Raw genomic sequence first — 15,304 nt, 5'->3', positions numbered from 1 at the left:
AGTCAGTGCCTTTAATAGCTGAAAGAGAACCTGGTTGTCAAATATTTTCTCTTTGTTCAGAAAATAAAAGGCAGTTTTATGCCAAAATTCCTTGAGTGATTGTAGGGACAGATAAGATGTTTCTTGGAACTTGAAGAACACAAATATTTGAATGTGGTCCCAAATGCAGCTAGGAGCCAAAACATGGAGAGCTTACAGATTTAAGTGACTTCTTGGAAAGATTTATAGAGAGCTTAAGAAGACACTAATAGTATACAAATTGAGAGGAAAACTTAAAAAGTAAATGTATAAGTAAGTTGTTTGCACTATCCAAAAGTTAAGTAAATAAAATTGTATTTTTCAGTGATTTCAGAATCTCTACCTTATGCTAACAAACAAGTTCTTTAGAAACCAGCATAAGATCCAACAGAAAAAAGGAAACTTTAAAAATTAGATGCTATATGGGCAAAAAAAATTTGTTTTTGATGATATAGCAGGGTTCAGTTCGTTCAGTGTAAATGAGAAACTGCTGCAAGATTCCTCTGAAAGTCAGGTGCACCCACAGACCGGGCTTGTTTGTTCAATGGCAGCTGCATTTACTCTTCATAGCCTTTTTTAAGTAAAATGTAGTTTCACTGGAAAAGGATGGCAGGTAATGAAACGATGACAAGAGACCTGTGGGAAATGAAATAGCTGAAGGCTCATATGGGTAAATTTGTACTGTACGATGCAGTTTTGTGTAGGGAGCCACAAGGTCACTTATTTAGAGCTCAGTGAAGTGTGGCAGTAATGGAGTTTCAGTGCTGCCTCTGCCAGCTCCTGTACGCTGGGTATCTGTGTGTGGCACTGGGCCCTATCCCACCCTCCAATGCTCGTTGCCCAAGCCCTTGGGATGTGTCCTCCAAATACGTCCCTGATAGCTGAGAGTCCTGCGTGGCTGTAGGGCAGGTGTGCCTGTGGTCCATGAGAGGACCATCTTGGGCACTCACCTTTCAACACCTCTGCAGAGCTGCTGTGACAAATTCCAGACATGAGGATCCATCCAAAAGTCCAGAAGTTTGGACTCTCTTCATCTTGAGCCATGAATTATGGTGGGGGAAAAAATGTATTAGCAGCCCTCTTTTGTGTCAGAGTAAACAAAGCAGTTCAGAGGTGACAAAGTTTTGTTGAAGGTGACTTGGGTCCTCTTCGCATAACCTTGGTATTTTAACCTGTTTAAAACAGGCAAAGGCTCCAAATGAAATTCTGCAATAAATTAACACAATTAATGTGTTTCGTATCAGCTACCGGCACATCACTCAGTGAGCTGTCTTGAAAGAGACAAATTAATTACTAATTAGAATTTTATACCCTGCTATTTTCTCTATTTACTAATGTTACTTTCCATCACTTTTCCAGAAATACTTAAGTCTGATATTTAACAAATGAAGCTATTATTATCTTAAATTACATAAGATTTTCTTCCCCCATTATTATGATTGAGGAGGGTGGGAAAAAAAAAAAAAAAAACCAAAAAACCGAAAAGACCCACAAGCCTTTAGCAGGACTTTAACAAACTCATTGTAGAGGTTCGTAGTAGATGTGGAAGAGTTGACCAAGCTGAGACAAAACAAAAATATTGAGATCAGAGAAATGCTGATTGAGGGATGTGTTTGAGTCACAGAGATTTTATTTTTGCCTTTCCATAGCTTTACTATAAATTTCAATATGTCTATGGAATATTTACCCCAGACATATCAGGAAGCTTTGAAAGTACAGGTTGTTAATGAGTTTGTAGCTGAATCCCAATTTTCTTTCTATTTGTTTTTTTGAGTAGCAGAAATACTCCCTGTGTTTATATAATTAGTGTTTTAATGTTTGTTTTCTTTCAGTTGAGTCTGCCTTTTGAGATATTCTTTTAGTTCTTTCATCATTTCACAGAAATTAAAATTCTGCCCAGAATAACTCAAACTATCCATAAGTTATATACAGAGGATTTTCAGCTTCCAAACAGATCTTTTCAAGCTTACTCTTAAAAAAGGTCTGTAAAGTTAAAAGACTTCCACTGCTACTTCATAAGAACTGTGGGGGTTTTTTCTTCTTTTTTTTTTCTTTTATTTTGGAAAGGATGTTGTTGACCATGAGGAAATACTTAAATAGTTTTTCATTTAATAAAAATATCCTGTACTTAGGCAATGTCTTTTATTTTAACAAATTCTAGGACTGCTGACAAAGTCATGCAACATTTTGACCTGCAGCATTTGCTGCTTGCATTTGGTAGCAAATGTTGGAAATAAACATTATGACATAATCTCTAACCATTTGAGGAATAAACATGGTTTTCTCAGGAATGTTTCCTACAGCATACAGAAACTTGGAACACTAATTAAAGTAAGAAATTTTTGTCAGACATTTCATGACTTAGAAATTGTTTGATAAAGCAGCAGCCATCCCCTAGGAGTGTATTCTGGTGAGGTGGTCCCATTCCCCATGTTAGAATTTTAGATATTTTTCCAGGATTTCCTAGAGATACACAGTGTATTGCACTGATTGCCAAGACTGCCCAAGTCTTTAGGGCCCCACCAATAACTGAAAGGAAGAAATTGGATTTTTTTTCTTTATTAAACCTTTAATTAGCCATGATATGTAGCCATAGATACAAATTTCTTAGTGTCAGCAAAGACAGACTTGAAATAACCAATTAAAATAATTAACTGTAACACTTGCATTAGTACCTCTGCCTTGATAACAAGTCACTGACCACACTTAGCATAGTTATTCTCATCAATAGTCCCAATCAAGGGAGATATTTATAGGTGCAGTATTTTACCCAAGTACACAAGGACTTCACAAGGTATCCGACAGTTGGCATTGAGTAATGCATTCAAAAGCATATCCCTAGTAATCCATCTCAATTCCTGGTTTATTACCTTTGCAACTTTCTAGCAGTTTTATCAATAAGATATTGCTTCTAGCAGTTTGAGTTTATTCTTACATTAATACCCCAAATTTATCATAAGGTTCTAAATTTCCTTTGGTCACCAAAATGTCCTGTTGAGCCATTTAAGCTCCTGGGAACTACATTCTTTACCAGTAGCCTGGGAAATATATTTTTTGTCCTATATCCCTGAGTGTTTTGAGATTAAATTTACTAATGTTGTCAAGTAGGTCAGTGATGAAAGCCAAAACAAGAGAGAGAAATCTTGTTTAGGATTCAGGTGGATGGGAAGGGGAGGAAGCAACAGTGCTGCAGAGCTCCTACCCTGTTGTCACAGCCATGTCCCAGACAAAGCTGCTGATGCGCGGCCTCAGTGCAGAGAGGGACCGAAATCTCGTGGCTTCAGACTGAAGGCAGGATCTGGATGCTCAGCAAAGGACAGACAAAAGGAAATATAAATGTTAGCCTTGGCAGTTTTTTTCTCTGTGCTTTTTGTTCTTTTAATGAACAGAAATTCCTTCTCTGGCAATTTCGATCACTAACCAGGCTGTTGGCGACTGCGTGTCGTTATCCCCTAGCAGTTCTCTTTTTGGAAAGAAAAATCTTATCCAGGCAGTAACAAGCACAGAGTGCCAAAATGGCCAAAAAGTTGTAAGAAAAGTTTAGGTTGTCCTCAGAGCCCTGTCTGGATCATGGTAAAGAGCTGAGTTGCCTCTTGCTGCCTCTGAGCCAGCCCAACTCTGCCTGCAGAGAGCTGTGTGGAGAAGAATCCCGGTGCACTCCCAGCCACCAGCACTCACTGGTGGAAATAATTTCACCAAGTTTATTATTTTAACATTATTTTAATGTAGCCTGATGCTTTCTCCCATCTCCCCCCCTGTAAGCATGCTGAGAGCCAGCCAGGGCTGCCCTGTGGGACCAGGCAGCTGCTCCCTGCAAGAGTTGCATCCTCCTCCTGTGACTGGTTTGTTTATTTTCTTTGCAAAGGTCCTAGGGAGCATAAACTGGGGCTTCTGCCAAAGCTTGCAGACACTCCCTTGAGAATATAACATGTTTAAACTGACAGCATCACATGCTCTGCTCACCCTTGCTTGGTGTGCCAGGCCTAGAGGGAGTGAGCATTGCCTCTGACTCATGCTGGTGTAGCTGCAAAACTGTGCCCAGGAGCAGCTCACATCTGAAATGCACGTAGCCTGGAAGAAGGTTCAAAGGTGTTTCATGACAAAGGAAATTCAGATCTGAGACACTTAGTATTTATTTTGAAAGATTTCATTATTTAGATGACCTTGGTGCTAGCGAAAAAAAATTTAAAAAGCTGACTTGAGGTTACACGCAGCAGATAAATAAATAAATAACTGTGCAGGTTGTGAGTCACTGAATTTGTTTCAGCTGGTGTCATGTTTTAAAAAGGAGCAGAAGAAGAAAGAAATGCTAATATCCCCAAATAAGGCATATTTCTGTAATGAAGGGACACACAGAGCTGTGTTCTCTAAAGGCCAAAGCATGGTAGGAGCAATCACTTCCCTGTGGATTTGAGACTCTGTTTAAAAAAGTATTTTAAAAAGCTGCTGTGTCTTGCTCTGTTGTCACTTGCTGATGCCAGCTGTATATTTTTGCATGCGATTTGTCTCTATTTCAGGTAACTGCCTGACTTTCACATGCATAATATTGTACTCCTGACTTCCAAGAGAATCTCTTGGCATCTGGAAAAAGTCCCTTATGACTCAGTAAACACCCACTCAATAAATAATTTGAAATTGAAAACACCCCACGCATGAGTACTGGATACAAAAAAAAATGCCTTATTGCCTTTATTTTCCTCAAAAAATAAACAGTAAGAAGATTATCTCAATGTTTTCCAGTTACTTTGCAGCTCAAATGTATAAACTACTGTGATGATAATTTTGGATATTGCATCAGGAAACGCTGTCTTGCAGGAGGCTTCTGGATTTGGGTTGATGACCAGCAAGTTCCTACTTCCCTTGCTGTATAATCATCATTGTTTTTATTCTGGTAAACACTTTTGAATTTGCATTAAAAGGTTGCGAGGAAGACAAGGGGCATTAAGCATAATGCACCTTCTGGCAAGGAGGCAGAGGAATGCAAACTGCAGGGAGATGAGAGAGTATCTGGAGTCTGAATTGTTGGCAATTGAAAGTTGCTAAGATTAACCTGTTGTTTCTTATGAGCAAGATATTTATACTTTCTGAACTGCAGTGCTGTGACACAACAAGGTGCTAGAGAGAACTGGTAGTCCTTCCCTCAGTACAGCTTTCTCATGTGACTGCTGGTGGATGTCTGACTTTGTGCCTCAGTTTCCCCTTTGAGGGTGTTTGTGCGTGTGACTGTGCACACAGTGCAGCACCTGTCATGTACAGATGTGAGAGCAACCTGGTCTAGTGGGAGGTGTCCCTGAAATGAGATGATCTTTAAGATCCCTTCCAGCCCGTTATTTTATTCTATGTTTTCCTCCCCCTGCTCCAGGACCAGGTACCAGGTAGGTGTAAATTGATGGAGCTATTTCACATAAATAGATGTACTCCACAGATCAGATCTCATTCATTGCCCACCATTTGTGATGGCAAGAGATCCTGAACATACCCATATATTTTCCTCTATGAATAATTATTTGCTGCCAATTGTTCAAAAAGCAATAGAAGCAATATACTTATTTCAGCCTCTCTGGGAGCAGTGCTTTCAGTTGTCTCATTTCTTTGCCATCCCCAGAGCCTACCTTCCTAACAACGTCATAGACACATTGTAGATAAGTCTGGAAGACAGTTTAAATTATTTTTCAGTATGTTCTGATAGTGAAAGAGCAAAATCATATATTTTTGCGACAAATACAGCTATAAAAATTCAGTGGTGGTTCTTTGGCCATGAGGGCAGTTTCTTAACAATGGGACTATGGAAACCTCTTAGCACAGAGAATTTGATTTTAAAGTAAATTTCTTTTTACCTACCTGTGCAAATAAATTGAATGTGTTCAATCTCCTATTTCATATTGAAGGTATAAGTCTTGATTAAAACAAAAAAGAAATCATTAAAATAATCCCTGAAGTCACTCTATGTGGGTATAGTTGGAATCACATTATTTAGGTATACTTTATTTCATGGTATCTGTTTATTGGTTTGGCTGGCAACCCGTTTGTTTTCTGTTTGAATCCTGTTGCACACCACTGAAGCCTAGGTTCATTGCAACAATCTATAGGCAGTCAGAAAAGATGCCTGTCACCTTGGAGGAGCTCCACAGCAGCTGGTAAGAAGCACTTCCAGGGAATGATTTGGATGCTATGTGGACTCTGTTGCCATTTTCTCTCCCCTGACTGCAAAAGTATAGCACGGGGTGATTATCTTCGAGTGCAGGCTCATCAGTTAAATGCCTGGGATTAGCTGAGTCGGGGCTCGGAAGTGATTAATTGAGGTGCATTGAAAATATTTCTCCCCATCCACCCTGTTTTCTCCTGGCTTTTGGAAGTAGAGGAGAGAATAATGGGGGAGCGTGAGTGAACCAGCTAAAATACAGATTCTCATCGTGATTCCCCTGCCTTCAGAGGCTGATGTTGCCATAGCAGCGAGTTTGTCTCACAGGTCCGGTGGGTTTGGAGAAGGTCAGTGAAATAGGTGCCTCCCCTGAGTTTCCCCATAGGCTGTAAATCCATCTGCTGAGATGGAATCATCAAATGTGCCTAAAGGATGGGACTTGGGAGAGGGGTCACAGCCCTACTGGGTCTCTTTCCTCCTGTTTTGTGGTATGTTGAGTGTTGATGTGGATCTTGACCAGGACTGAAACGAGATCGTGTTTGCATGAGCTCTATTTCTTGGCACAGACCTGGTGTTATACTCTAATTAATAATGGCCTTGAGTTCTTTTGACATGTTCACATCAGACACAAATGACCCAATAATTGGCCCCATTTTCAAGACCTCACCTTCAGAAATGCCACGGGAGACTTGGTACTTTCCTTTTCACAGTGTCAGGCCTTAAGCTGCAACTTCATTGCTGGCTGGGGGAACTGCTAAATACTGGATTAGTCAGAAAAATCTTACTTCAGAGTAAGTACAGAACACAGAAGGGATCCACTAAGATAGAGAAAAAAAAAAAAATACCTCCTTCTCCCTTGAAATTTTTTCCATCACTATCAAGCTGAATGAGTCCAGTCAGCCCTGGTGTAATTTGGAGAAGTGATGCCACAGAGGACATTGTGTCCAAGATCTTTATAGTTTGAAAAAAGAAGTGTTTGTTCTATCCTTCATTTGGTGATTGACAGACTATCATAATTAAGGAGTATTAGGCCATAATTTATAAAACCTGTTTCTGCAACCTCTGCATCAGTGGATTTATGTGCTGATTTTATTATTAAATCACTGAATTAGAAGACTACTTGTTCCTACGAGTATAAGAATCTTTTTTTCCACTTCTGAATGAGCACAAATTTCTGCAGGATGGGACTTTTCCCTTCTAGTTAGCATAATTATGGTAATGAGCTAGACTAAAAAAGATGGAGAATTCGAGGGACACGTTTGGAATATATGTTGATGATAAGATGTGAAACCTTACTATTTGCATTGGAGCAAAAAAGCGGAAAAGTGCTCAAGAGAACATGGCTCATTTTATAATGCTTCAGTGCCAAAGTGCTCTGTAACAAGGAGCTGGAGGCGTGAAAGCCAAGTGTGGATCTCTTCCCTGCTGTACCGATGGAGAGGGAAATTGTTACCCCAGAGAGGAATTCTGCATGTGATGGTTGAGTTGTAGTAACAATACTGGCATTCATAATCATCTCCCCAAAAGGCCTGCTAATCTTTTTCCCTGCAAAAAAATATATTCTCAGATGGGGTGCTTGTTTCATAGAAATCCTGGTTTTGTCGTGTCACACGTGATCATACTTTGAGTAAACTCACTAGCACTTTGCTTTGGAAAGAAATACCTCCTGCCTAAAGTAATTTCAGCAATATGCAGTAAATCCAGAGCAGAGCTTTCTTCAAGCTTTGGCGGAAGGATTTGTTTAGAAATTGTTCCAAGACTAGTTTGGAATCGTTTCAAGGGATGACATTTAGTTGCTTTGGTCAGTTGTAACTTATTTGAAACAGTAATTGGAAAACCACATTTGATCCTGTTCTTTCTGCCCATTAAGAGTTTTCTCCTTAACTTCCACTAAAGCCAATTCATCAGTGCCTTTTGGCTTTCATGAGAGCTTCATAGGGCTCTTTGAGTAACCTTCATCGTGAATGGTGTTGGCTCTCGTGAGCACACGGTCATTGTGGAAGGAACAGATAGAGGGAAAAGGTGCTACAGGAACATGCACCTGGAAGACATCCCTAATGCCATCATAGCATGCGAGCCCGATGGGAATAAAGTCAAGATTTTCTGTATCACAGCTCATTGCTGTAAATGGATGTCTTATTAGTTCTTGTCCTCTTCTCATTGTATCCTCATCATCTGCCTCTTGTTGTGCAGTTGTGCAGAGGAACTCACAAAACCAGAAGTTACCACTAGAAAGGAAGGGCTCTGAGCTTCTCATGGGCTTAGTTTGAGCTGCATTTCACATAAACCACAATGGTCTGCATTTCCTCCACTTGCACAAAATTCCTTCATAAGCTAGAAGCCACCTGACTCTCCTGTAGCTGTCACAAATGACTTCATACTTGTGGAAGGAACTTAAACGTGCCTAGATAACTTATACACCAGCGGTCTTTTTCCACTGGGCGACTCCCACAGCTGGTTTTTATTCATTCAAATCCATGTCTCCCTGTGACTGATGACTGCAGCACCAGAGATTATTTAGAGGTGTCTTCTCACAGGCTGTTCACAAGGTTCTGGATGGAGCCTTCAGCAGGGAGCTGCTTGCTAATCTTGCGATTTATAATGTTGTTTTAGTGCACCGAGTAGCTGCAAAGATTTTAGCTGTTCTTCATCTATGTCCCCCTCCTTCCCTGGAGAGGGTATATATACTGTCTCACAGTGATGCAAAGTGCTTGGGGTCACCTTCCCTCACCCACCAAGGTCTCAGCACAGTGATCCTGCGCTGTGCCTGTCGCCTTTAAATTCAAATGCTACCAGTAAGACATCTGACAGGGACATCTCAGGTCAATAAGCAGAGGAAGAAGGAGATGAATGCCAGTTGTGGACGTGAGACCTCACAGTGCGATCCACAGCATAAGCCTGGATCTGTGCACACAGGGATATGATCATATAGGCTGTGTAAAACTACGTTGGCTTGTTTTTCTCTCTGCTGTCCACACAAACCTGAGTCTGTACATGAGGTCTCAAAGCAAGGACTTACACCAGAGGAAGAAGCTGTCACATGTTGTCTCCTTATGTCGAAGTGTATGTTGCTCTGGACTGTGCTGTGTAACCAGATTTAACTGTATAGTACTGGTGCTGCTGTTAGGTGTTTAGGCTCTTCTGGCTTCCACAGGAAAATATTGCTGCCGATCCACAGCTGGATACTGGGATTCTTATAAAGATGGCAAATTAACTGAAGCAAATGAGAAAGAGGGAGGGAAGATCCAATTAGAGCAAGTAGGTGTTCGAGCTGAGGTATAGCTCTGAAGTACTGGCAACAATGTGTTCTGTACAGACCTTCCTTAAATCCATGGAATCTGGAAACATTTAATGTCAAGTCAGAGAGAGAACAACAGCACAGAAATCTTCCTAGGAAGGGAAGAAAAAAACCAGGTCACTTGTGTTTGCTGGGGTTTTTTCCTAACTTTGGATGTATTGAGCTGTGTAATAACTTGCACATATCTGGAAGCAATGCAGAGCACAGCAATCAATAATACAAGCAACGATAATCAGGTGTTTCAGCCATCTGACATGAGCAGTCTCCAAAGATAATTCTCTCCCACAGGACATTGCTGAACATAACTTCAGTTTATTCCTAGCAAAAAAGTGAATGCTTACCTGCTGTGCAGAGAAACCTTGACAACATTTTTCCTCCTGAAAACTGGAAAGGAATGGAGGTGCAGGAAAAACCATGGGGAAACACCTGCTGGTGCTGGTGGTGGCCAGCAGGCAGCTGGAGCAATCTCTGTTCCCCATCACTGGTGTCCTTAAAATCCTGACAAAGACCTCAATAAACTGCAAATTTGCCTCTATGTTCAGAAATTTCAGGACAACAGAGGAAGCACAGAAGAGTGTAAGGCTAAATTTAATTTTTGTGACAAATAAAGCATCCTGGGACACAGTGAATACATGTCATCACCACCTTGGTTCTTGACTGGGTTAAGCTGAAGTGTGAGTCCAGCCTGGTCTAATAAAGCTGCCCATGAATGGCAGAGAAAGCTGAAAATTACCTCTCTCCCTATGTGAAAGCAGTTCAGGTTGGTGTGGTCAGTCCCACTTCCAGGTATTTATCATAGAATTGTAGAAATGTTTGGGTTGGGAGGGACCTTAAAGATCATCTAATTCCAACCCCCCATGCCATGGGCAGGGACACCTTCCACTAGACCAGGTTGCTCAAAGATGACCTTGAACACTTCCAGGGTTGGAGCAGCCACATCTTCTCTGGACAACATGTGCCAGGGCCTCACCACCCTCACAGGGAAGAATGTCTTCCTAAAATCTAATCTAAACCTACTCTCTCTCAGTTTAAAGCCTCTACCACAGCAGTTACATCTCTTTGGTTAGGTTGGCTGTTTTTTCTTATTCTGATAACTGAATCTCCCTGCTACCAGCCATACACTTAAAAAAAAAAAAATTAAAGTAACCCACAACTGTTAAAAAGTAAACCAAAACCAAACTGGGCTTTAGCCACTTGTATGGCCACATTGCTACCCAAAAGGCAGAGAGGAGCCTTGATGATCAGATGACACCAATGCTGGGCTGTTCCCCTAACACTTATACCATCATTCATAATTGGCTGTAAAAATGAATTGCTTCTCGGGATACTAAAAAAAACCAAATTCTCTTCTCATTGAGCATCACCAAAATGATGTTTATGTTATTCAGGATTGCTCTCCCCTTTCAACCCAGAGCAGTCAGCAACAGCACATACATTTTTATGGTTGTCTAGTACAAGGCATTGCATAAAAAGAGAGAGGGCATAGATGATATAATTGATGTGAAAGTTTTTGCCATGTCCTACCAAAAAGCAGAATAGTTCAAACAAGGTGGTAATGGAAAGTTCCTGACTCTGTGCTTCCTGTTTGGAGCTTTCCTCCTAGGAGCTCCCACAAAGCTGGCTTGTGCCTGCACAATAAAGTAATTCACTCTGCCGAGGAGTCTATTAATAAAAAGGAGAGAAACAATGATTGTCAGATGTTAGAGTATCAAATAATCAATACTGGTGTTTTTTTGTCCTTATTCACAAGCAGTAGAGTGGCAGAAAAGGATATATACCAATCACAGACACAATGTTTAATAAAACATTTTGGTCTTCGTCACTCTAGGCAGTTTTCTGCTACATTTTATAGGTCACAGTCCATGAAATTTCATAGGAACTTTAATATATATTCTCTGTAGCAGAATATGACATTTATTTGTTATTAAACCATATAATTTAGGGAGGATGAAGATACTTTATCCAAAACAACTTGTGAAGTAGTCTTTCACACAGTGATATCTCTCTAATGTATCTGTATTTTGGGACCTCTATATAATTCTGCAAGCTTCTTATTTTTTTTAATGGGAAATAATAGATGTATATTATTTTATAATGACTGTACAATAAGAGGCCACAATACTTGTTGAACTCAGGTTACAACCTTTGCTTGTTTTTTCACCTGCTGACCCAGACTGTCACTACAAAAACTGTCAGCTTTAATCATGAGAAACATGAGCAGCAGCGAGTTAGTCGTAAGTCAGTGCTAAGCATTGCATCTGCTCCCAAACACCAGGGAGGTCAAGACAGGACATCTGGTGGGTGCAGCTTTTATTAATTCTGGCGGCCACTGGAGGAAGGAAAGGTGAGTGGGGATTGGAGATTGAAAAGAAAACATGGGGAAACACCTCTTTTTCTCCAACCCAGTGGCTTTGTAAGAGAATACACCTGCTTTAATTAATCAAATGTGTTTGTGATGTTTTGGTTGTAGTACGTTATCCCATAGGCCTGATACCTCTCTTGGGGTATACAGGACCTGCTGGCTGTGAGCTAAATGTGTTTTTTTAATATAATCATATATATCATTATGATAGAACATAGTTGTGAGCCATCAAAATTTCTGGTTTGCCACAGCTTGGTGGTGACTTGACAAGTCCCTTTTTGTCCATAGGTCCACATTACTGGTAAAGTATTGCCCCACTTCAGCTCAGGAGCAAGCCCTGGAAATGGTCAGCATTGCATATCCACACAGGTGGTCATTCTTGCAGCTGTATGGGACACATACCAGCTCACCTGACCTGCAACTTTTCTTAATAAAACCAGAGAAGACACTGCTATGTGAAAGCCCTCAAAGCTTGTAACCTTACTGAAATATCTACCTTGAGAAAAAAAAAATAGGTTTTTTTTTTAGCAGCCCAAAACATGTGAGGGTCTCCAGATAGCTGTAATAATTCCTGCTCACTCAAATCGCAAAGCACACCGCTATTAAAATTTAATCTGGGTTTTTTTGGTGCATAATCACATTTCACTCATTTTCCTCCATCCTTTTGTTTGAAATAAATGAACCCCTTCTGTGCCACCACCAACCCAGAATTCACAAGCCAATATTTTCCACCCAGGCCAAGGAATGTAGCAAGTGGCATTTTATGAGCCATCTCTCATTCCCTCTCTTCAACGGTCTGTAGCATTTTCAGCATATGTCTCTCAAGTTTGCCTACAGCTTTCAGTTCAAAAGGAGATGACAGCAGTCACTTTATCACCCAGCATCACCTTTGTTCATAAGACACCACACTCTGGCAAGAATGATTTTAACTTGGCAGAGAACTACCTGGGAATGGTACTTCTTGGAACAGGAGAACCTCTGGCAAGTGACCAGTGTCACTGCCAAGCTGTGAGATGTCTTTGATTCTTATCCCTCCAAATTCATGCCTTTTGGCAGTAGTTCATGGAAGTCTTTCTGGGTTCTCCATTCACTTGTAATGACGGTGATTCCTCTTCTGGTGCTGGAGGTGCACTCACAATGGGAGAGAGAGGGAGTAGAGAGGTGGGAAGGGGTTTTGCAGATGAATTAGAAAGCATGCAAGATGTATATCCAAATACATGCAGTTTCCCTGGATTTTCCAGGTCTCCTCTTGATCTTCTTAGGGCTTCTACCCAAGTGCATTCCTCTTTCCTAAAAAATCCCTGAAACAACTGAGGTGCTAGTGTTACTCTCCAATCCTAGTGATTTCAGGCAATTTTATGCTGAAAGGTATTCTTCAGACCATCTTTTTCTCAGAAAAACAACCAATTTACCTCAATCCTTGCAAACTTTAAAAATCACCCTGAATCTTAGAAACAGTACCTTGCATTTGATGTGGTTTTGATTATGGATGTACCTGTGCAATTCTCTACCCACACCATGCTTCTGTCACACACACACCTTTCTAAGCAATTATAGCCTAAATGAAGGTAAATCCATCATCTTAGTAGAAGTTAGAGCTTTCATGTGTCAAAGGTGAAATATATTTTGGTACAGTTCTGCTCTGTGCCAGTGTATCCATATACCTGTCTTATTGCATTAAAAAAAAAAACAATGATGATGACAACAACAACAACAACAAAATAAGAAAAACTCATAAAAATTTGACATCTTTTCTTTGCTCTTATGGTTTTTCAGATCTTTCATTACATCTTGCACAAACATAGCTAAACAATTTCTAAAGGGGCCATTTGCAGTCATTTCTTGGGGGCCAAGAAGATTTTTGCCATGGAAGTGCAGGGTGCATTAGAACTGTGGAGCCTGGGAGGGCTGGGGAGAGGGTGGGGACTGAGAGCTACAACTGTGGAACTGGGACTCAACAGAAGCCATCAGTCACTTAATGCCTGGCCAATGGTCTTTGCAGTGGTTGGTTGAAGGGCATGGGAATGACTCAGAAGACCCAAATATTTGAATGCAGAGGTTCAGATTGCTGGGATGTGCTTGGGATGTGCAAGGAGCAAAGTGAGGGCTCCCATCCTGAGCTGATCACTGAGGGAGAGAAAAACCATAAATTAGCCCAAGACAGGAGAGCAGCCTTATTCCTTTTGTATCATTACTTCTTCCAGAGGGAACATTTGCATAAATGTATATTCCAATAAAGCTGTGCAGCATCTTAACAGTATTGAAAGCACAGAAAAGACTGTGACACTTGAAAATAATCAGTGTGATTCCACATCTTTTTATTGTAAAGGCTGATAGCCCTAAAGAAATCCCACCAAAGATTCCATGTTTTGCAAAGATTTCCCCAAATAACAGGGGTAAAGTTCCCTACCACATTTTATTGCAGTACTGCTATGCAGCCAAACCTTATTTTCTTGATTCAGTGGAATCACATATTCTCTATATGGAGTTTGGCAGAATTAATCACACAGTCTTTATATTATTTGCTATGAATGAGAAGGTATATTAATATACAGGCAGACGGTGGATATTACAGTGAATAGTTTCCTGTTAACACAGAGCATTGCTGCATCTCTGTGAGTAGAGAATGATTTAGCTTAAAGGAACATCTTTCATCTGTGTAAATGGTTTACTGGGGGGCACTGCAGATTGCTCTGAATAGAATTTTATTTTTTTTTCACAGAAACCGAGCGACAAGGATAACAGAAGTAATTGCATTCTCTAGTGCCTCCCAGTGCTATATGAGTTATCTTCTATGGAAAAAAATCAGCTATTGGCAGCCTGGTGAATTTAGTAATTGTAACTAATGGGGTTGTTTCTTTTTGTCTGTCTTTTAGGATGGAATGGGGAACCTGAGAATCACGGAAAAGGGTCTGAAGCTTGAAGGAGATTCAGAATTCTTGAAACCTCTTTACGCCAAAGAAATCCGGTCAAGACCAGTAAGTTTTTGGGAAGAGAATAAGCACATTTCTGTAGCCCTAACAGAAAGAAACCAAAAAGTGGCAGGGTGATGTCATTATTGGATAAATTACTTTGGCCATTGGCCACTTTATACAAATGCAATTTGAGGAGTGAGGCAATGGGTGTCCTTTGAAGATTTCATTCAGTTACTGTATCCTCTGGGCAGTTGCAAAGTTGATACTCATGGGTTTGGTTTGTGTAAGCTACAGTTAAAACATTTCTAGGACCTCTGAGGTTTCACACTGTCTTTTGCCTTCTTTTGAGATATATCATAAACAAACCTCCACTGAAGGACCTAATATTTCTATTAGGTAAGAAAGGAGATATTAGAGGCAGAGGGATGGCAGGTAGTTCTGAAATCCAGCTCTCTTTTTACTAGTTATGCCTTTTCTGCAGAGAGCAGAGAGCTGATGCCTTGGCAGAAGGGCCTGACCTGTTGTTTGTTGACTCAATGAACCTGTATTATGTGCTCAGTCCTATTTCA

At 40.5% G+C, this 15,304-nt stretch overlaps 1 protein-coding gene across 11 annotated transcripts in view; it reads left to right on the top strand.

The window, feature by feature from the left end:
• Positions 1-15,304, top strand: part of SGCD (sarcoglycan delta) — a 347,493-nt gene that overhangs the window by 242,960 nt on the left and 89,229 nt on the right. For all 11 annotated transcript variants that reach the window (XM_064671961.1, XM_064671955.1, XM_064671959.1 and 8 more), the window contains one exon: positions 14,697-14,798. In XM_064671961.1, the coding sequence (XP_064528031.1) occupies positions 14,697-14,798 (102 nt within the window). The remainder of the gene's footprint in view (positions 1-14,696; positions 14,799-15,304) is intronic.

Source organism: Pseudopipra pipra, chromosome 15, assembly GCF_036250125.1.
Source record: "Pseudopipra pipra isolate bDixPip1 chromosome 15, bDixPip1.hap1, whole genome shotgun sequence".
Lineage (NCBI taxonomy): Eukaryota > Metazoa > Chordata > Aves > Passeriformes > Pipridae > Pseudopipra > Pseudopipra pipra.
The sequence above is the reverse complement of the archived record's forward strand: the minus strand, read 5'-3'. Positions and strand labels throughout refer to the sequence as shown.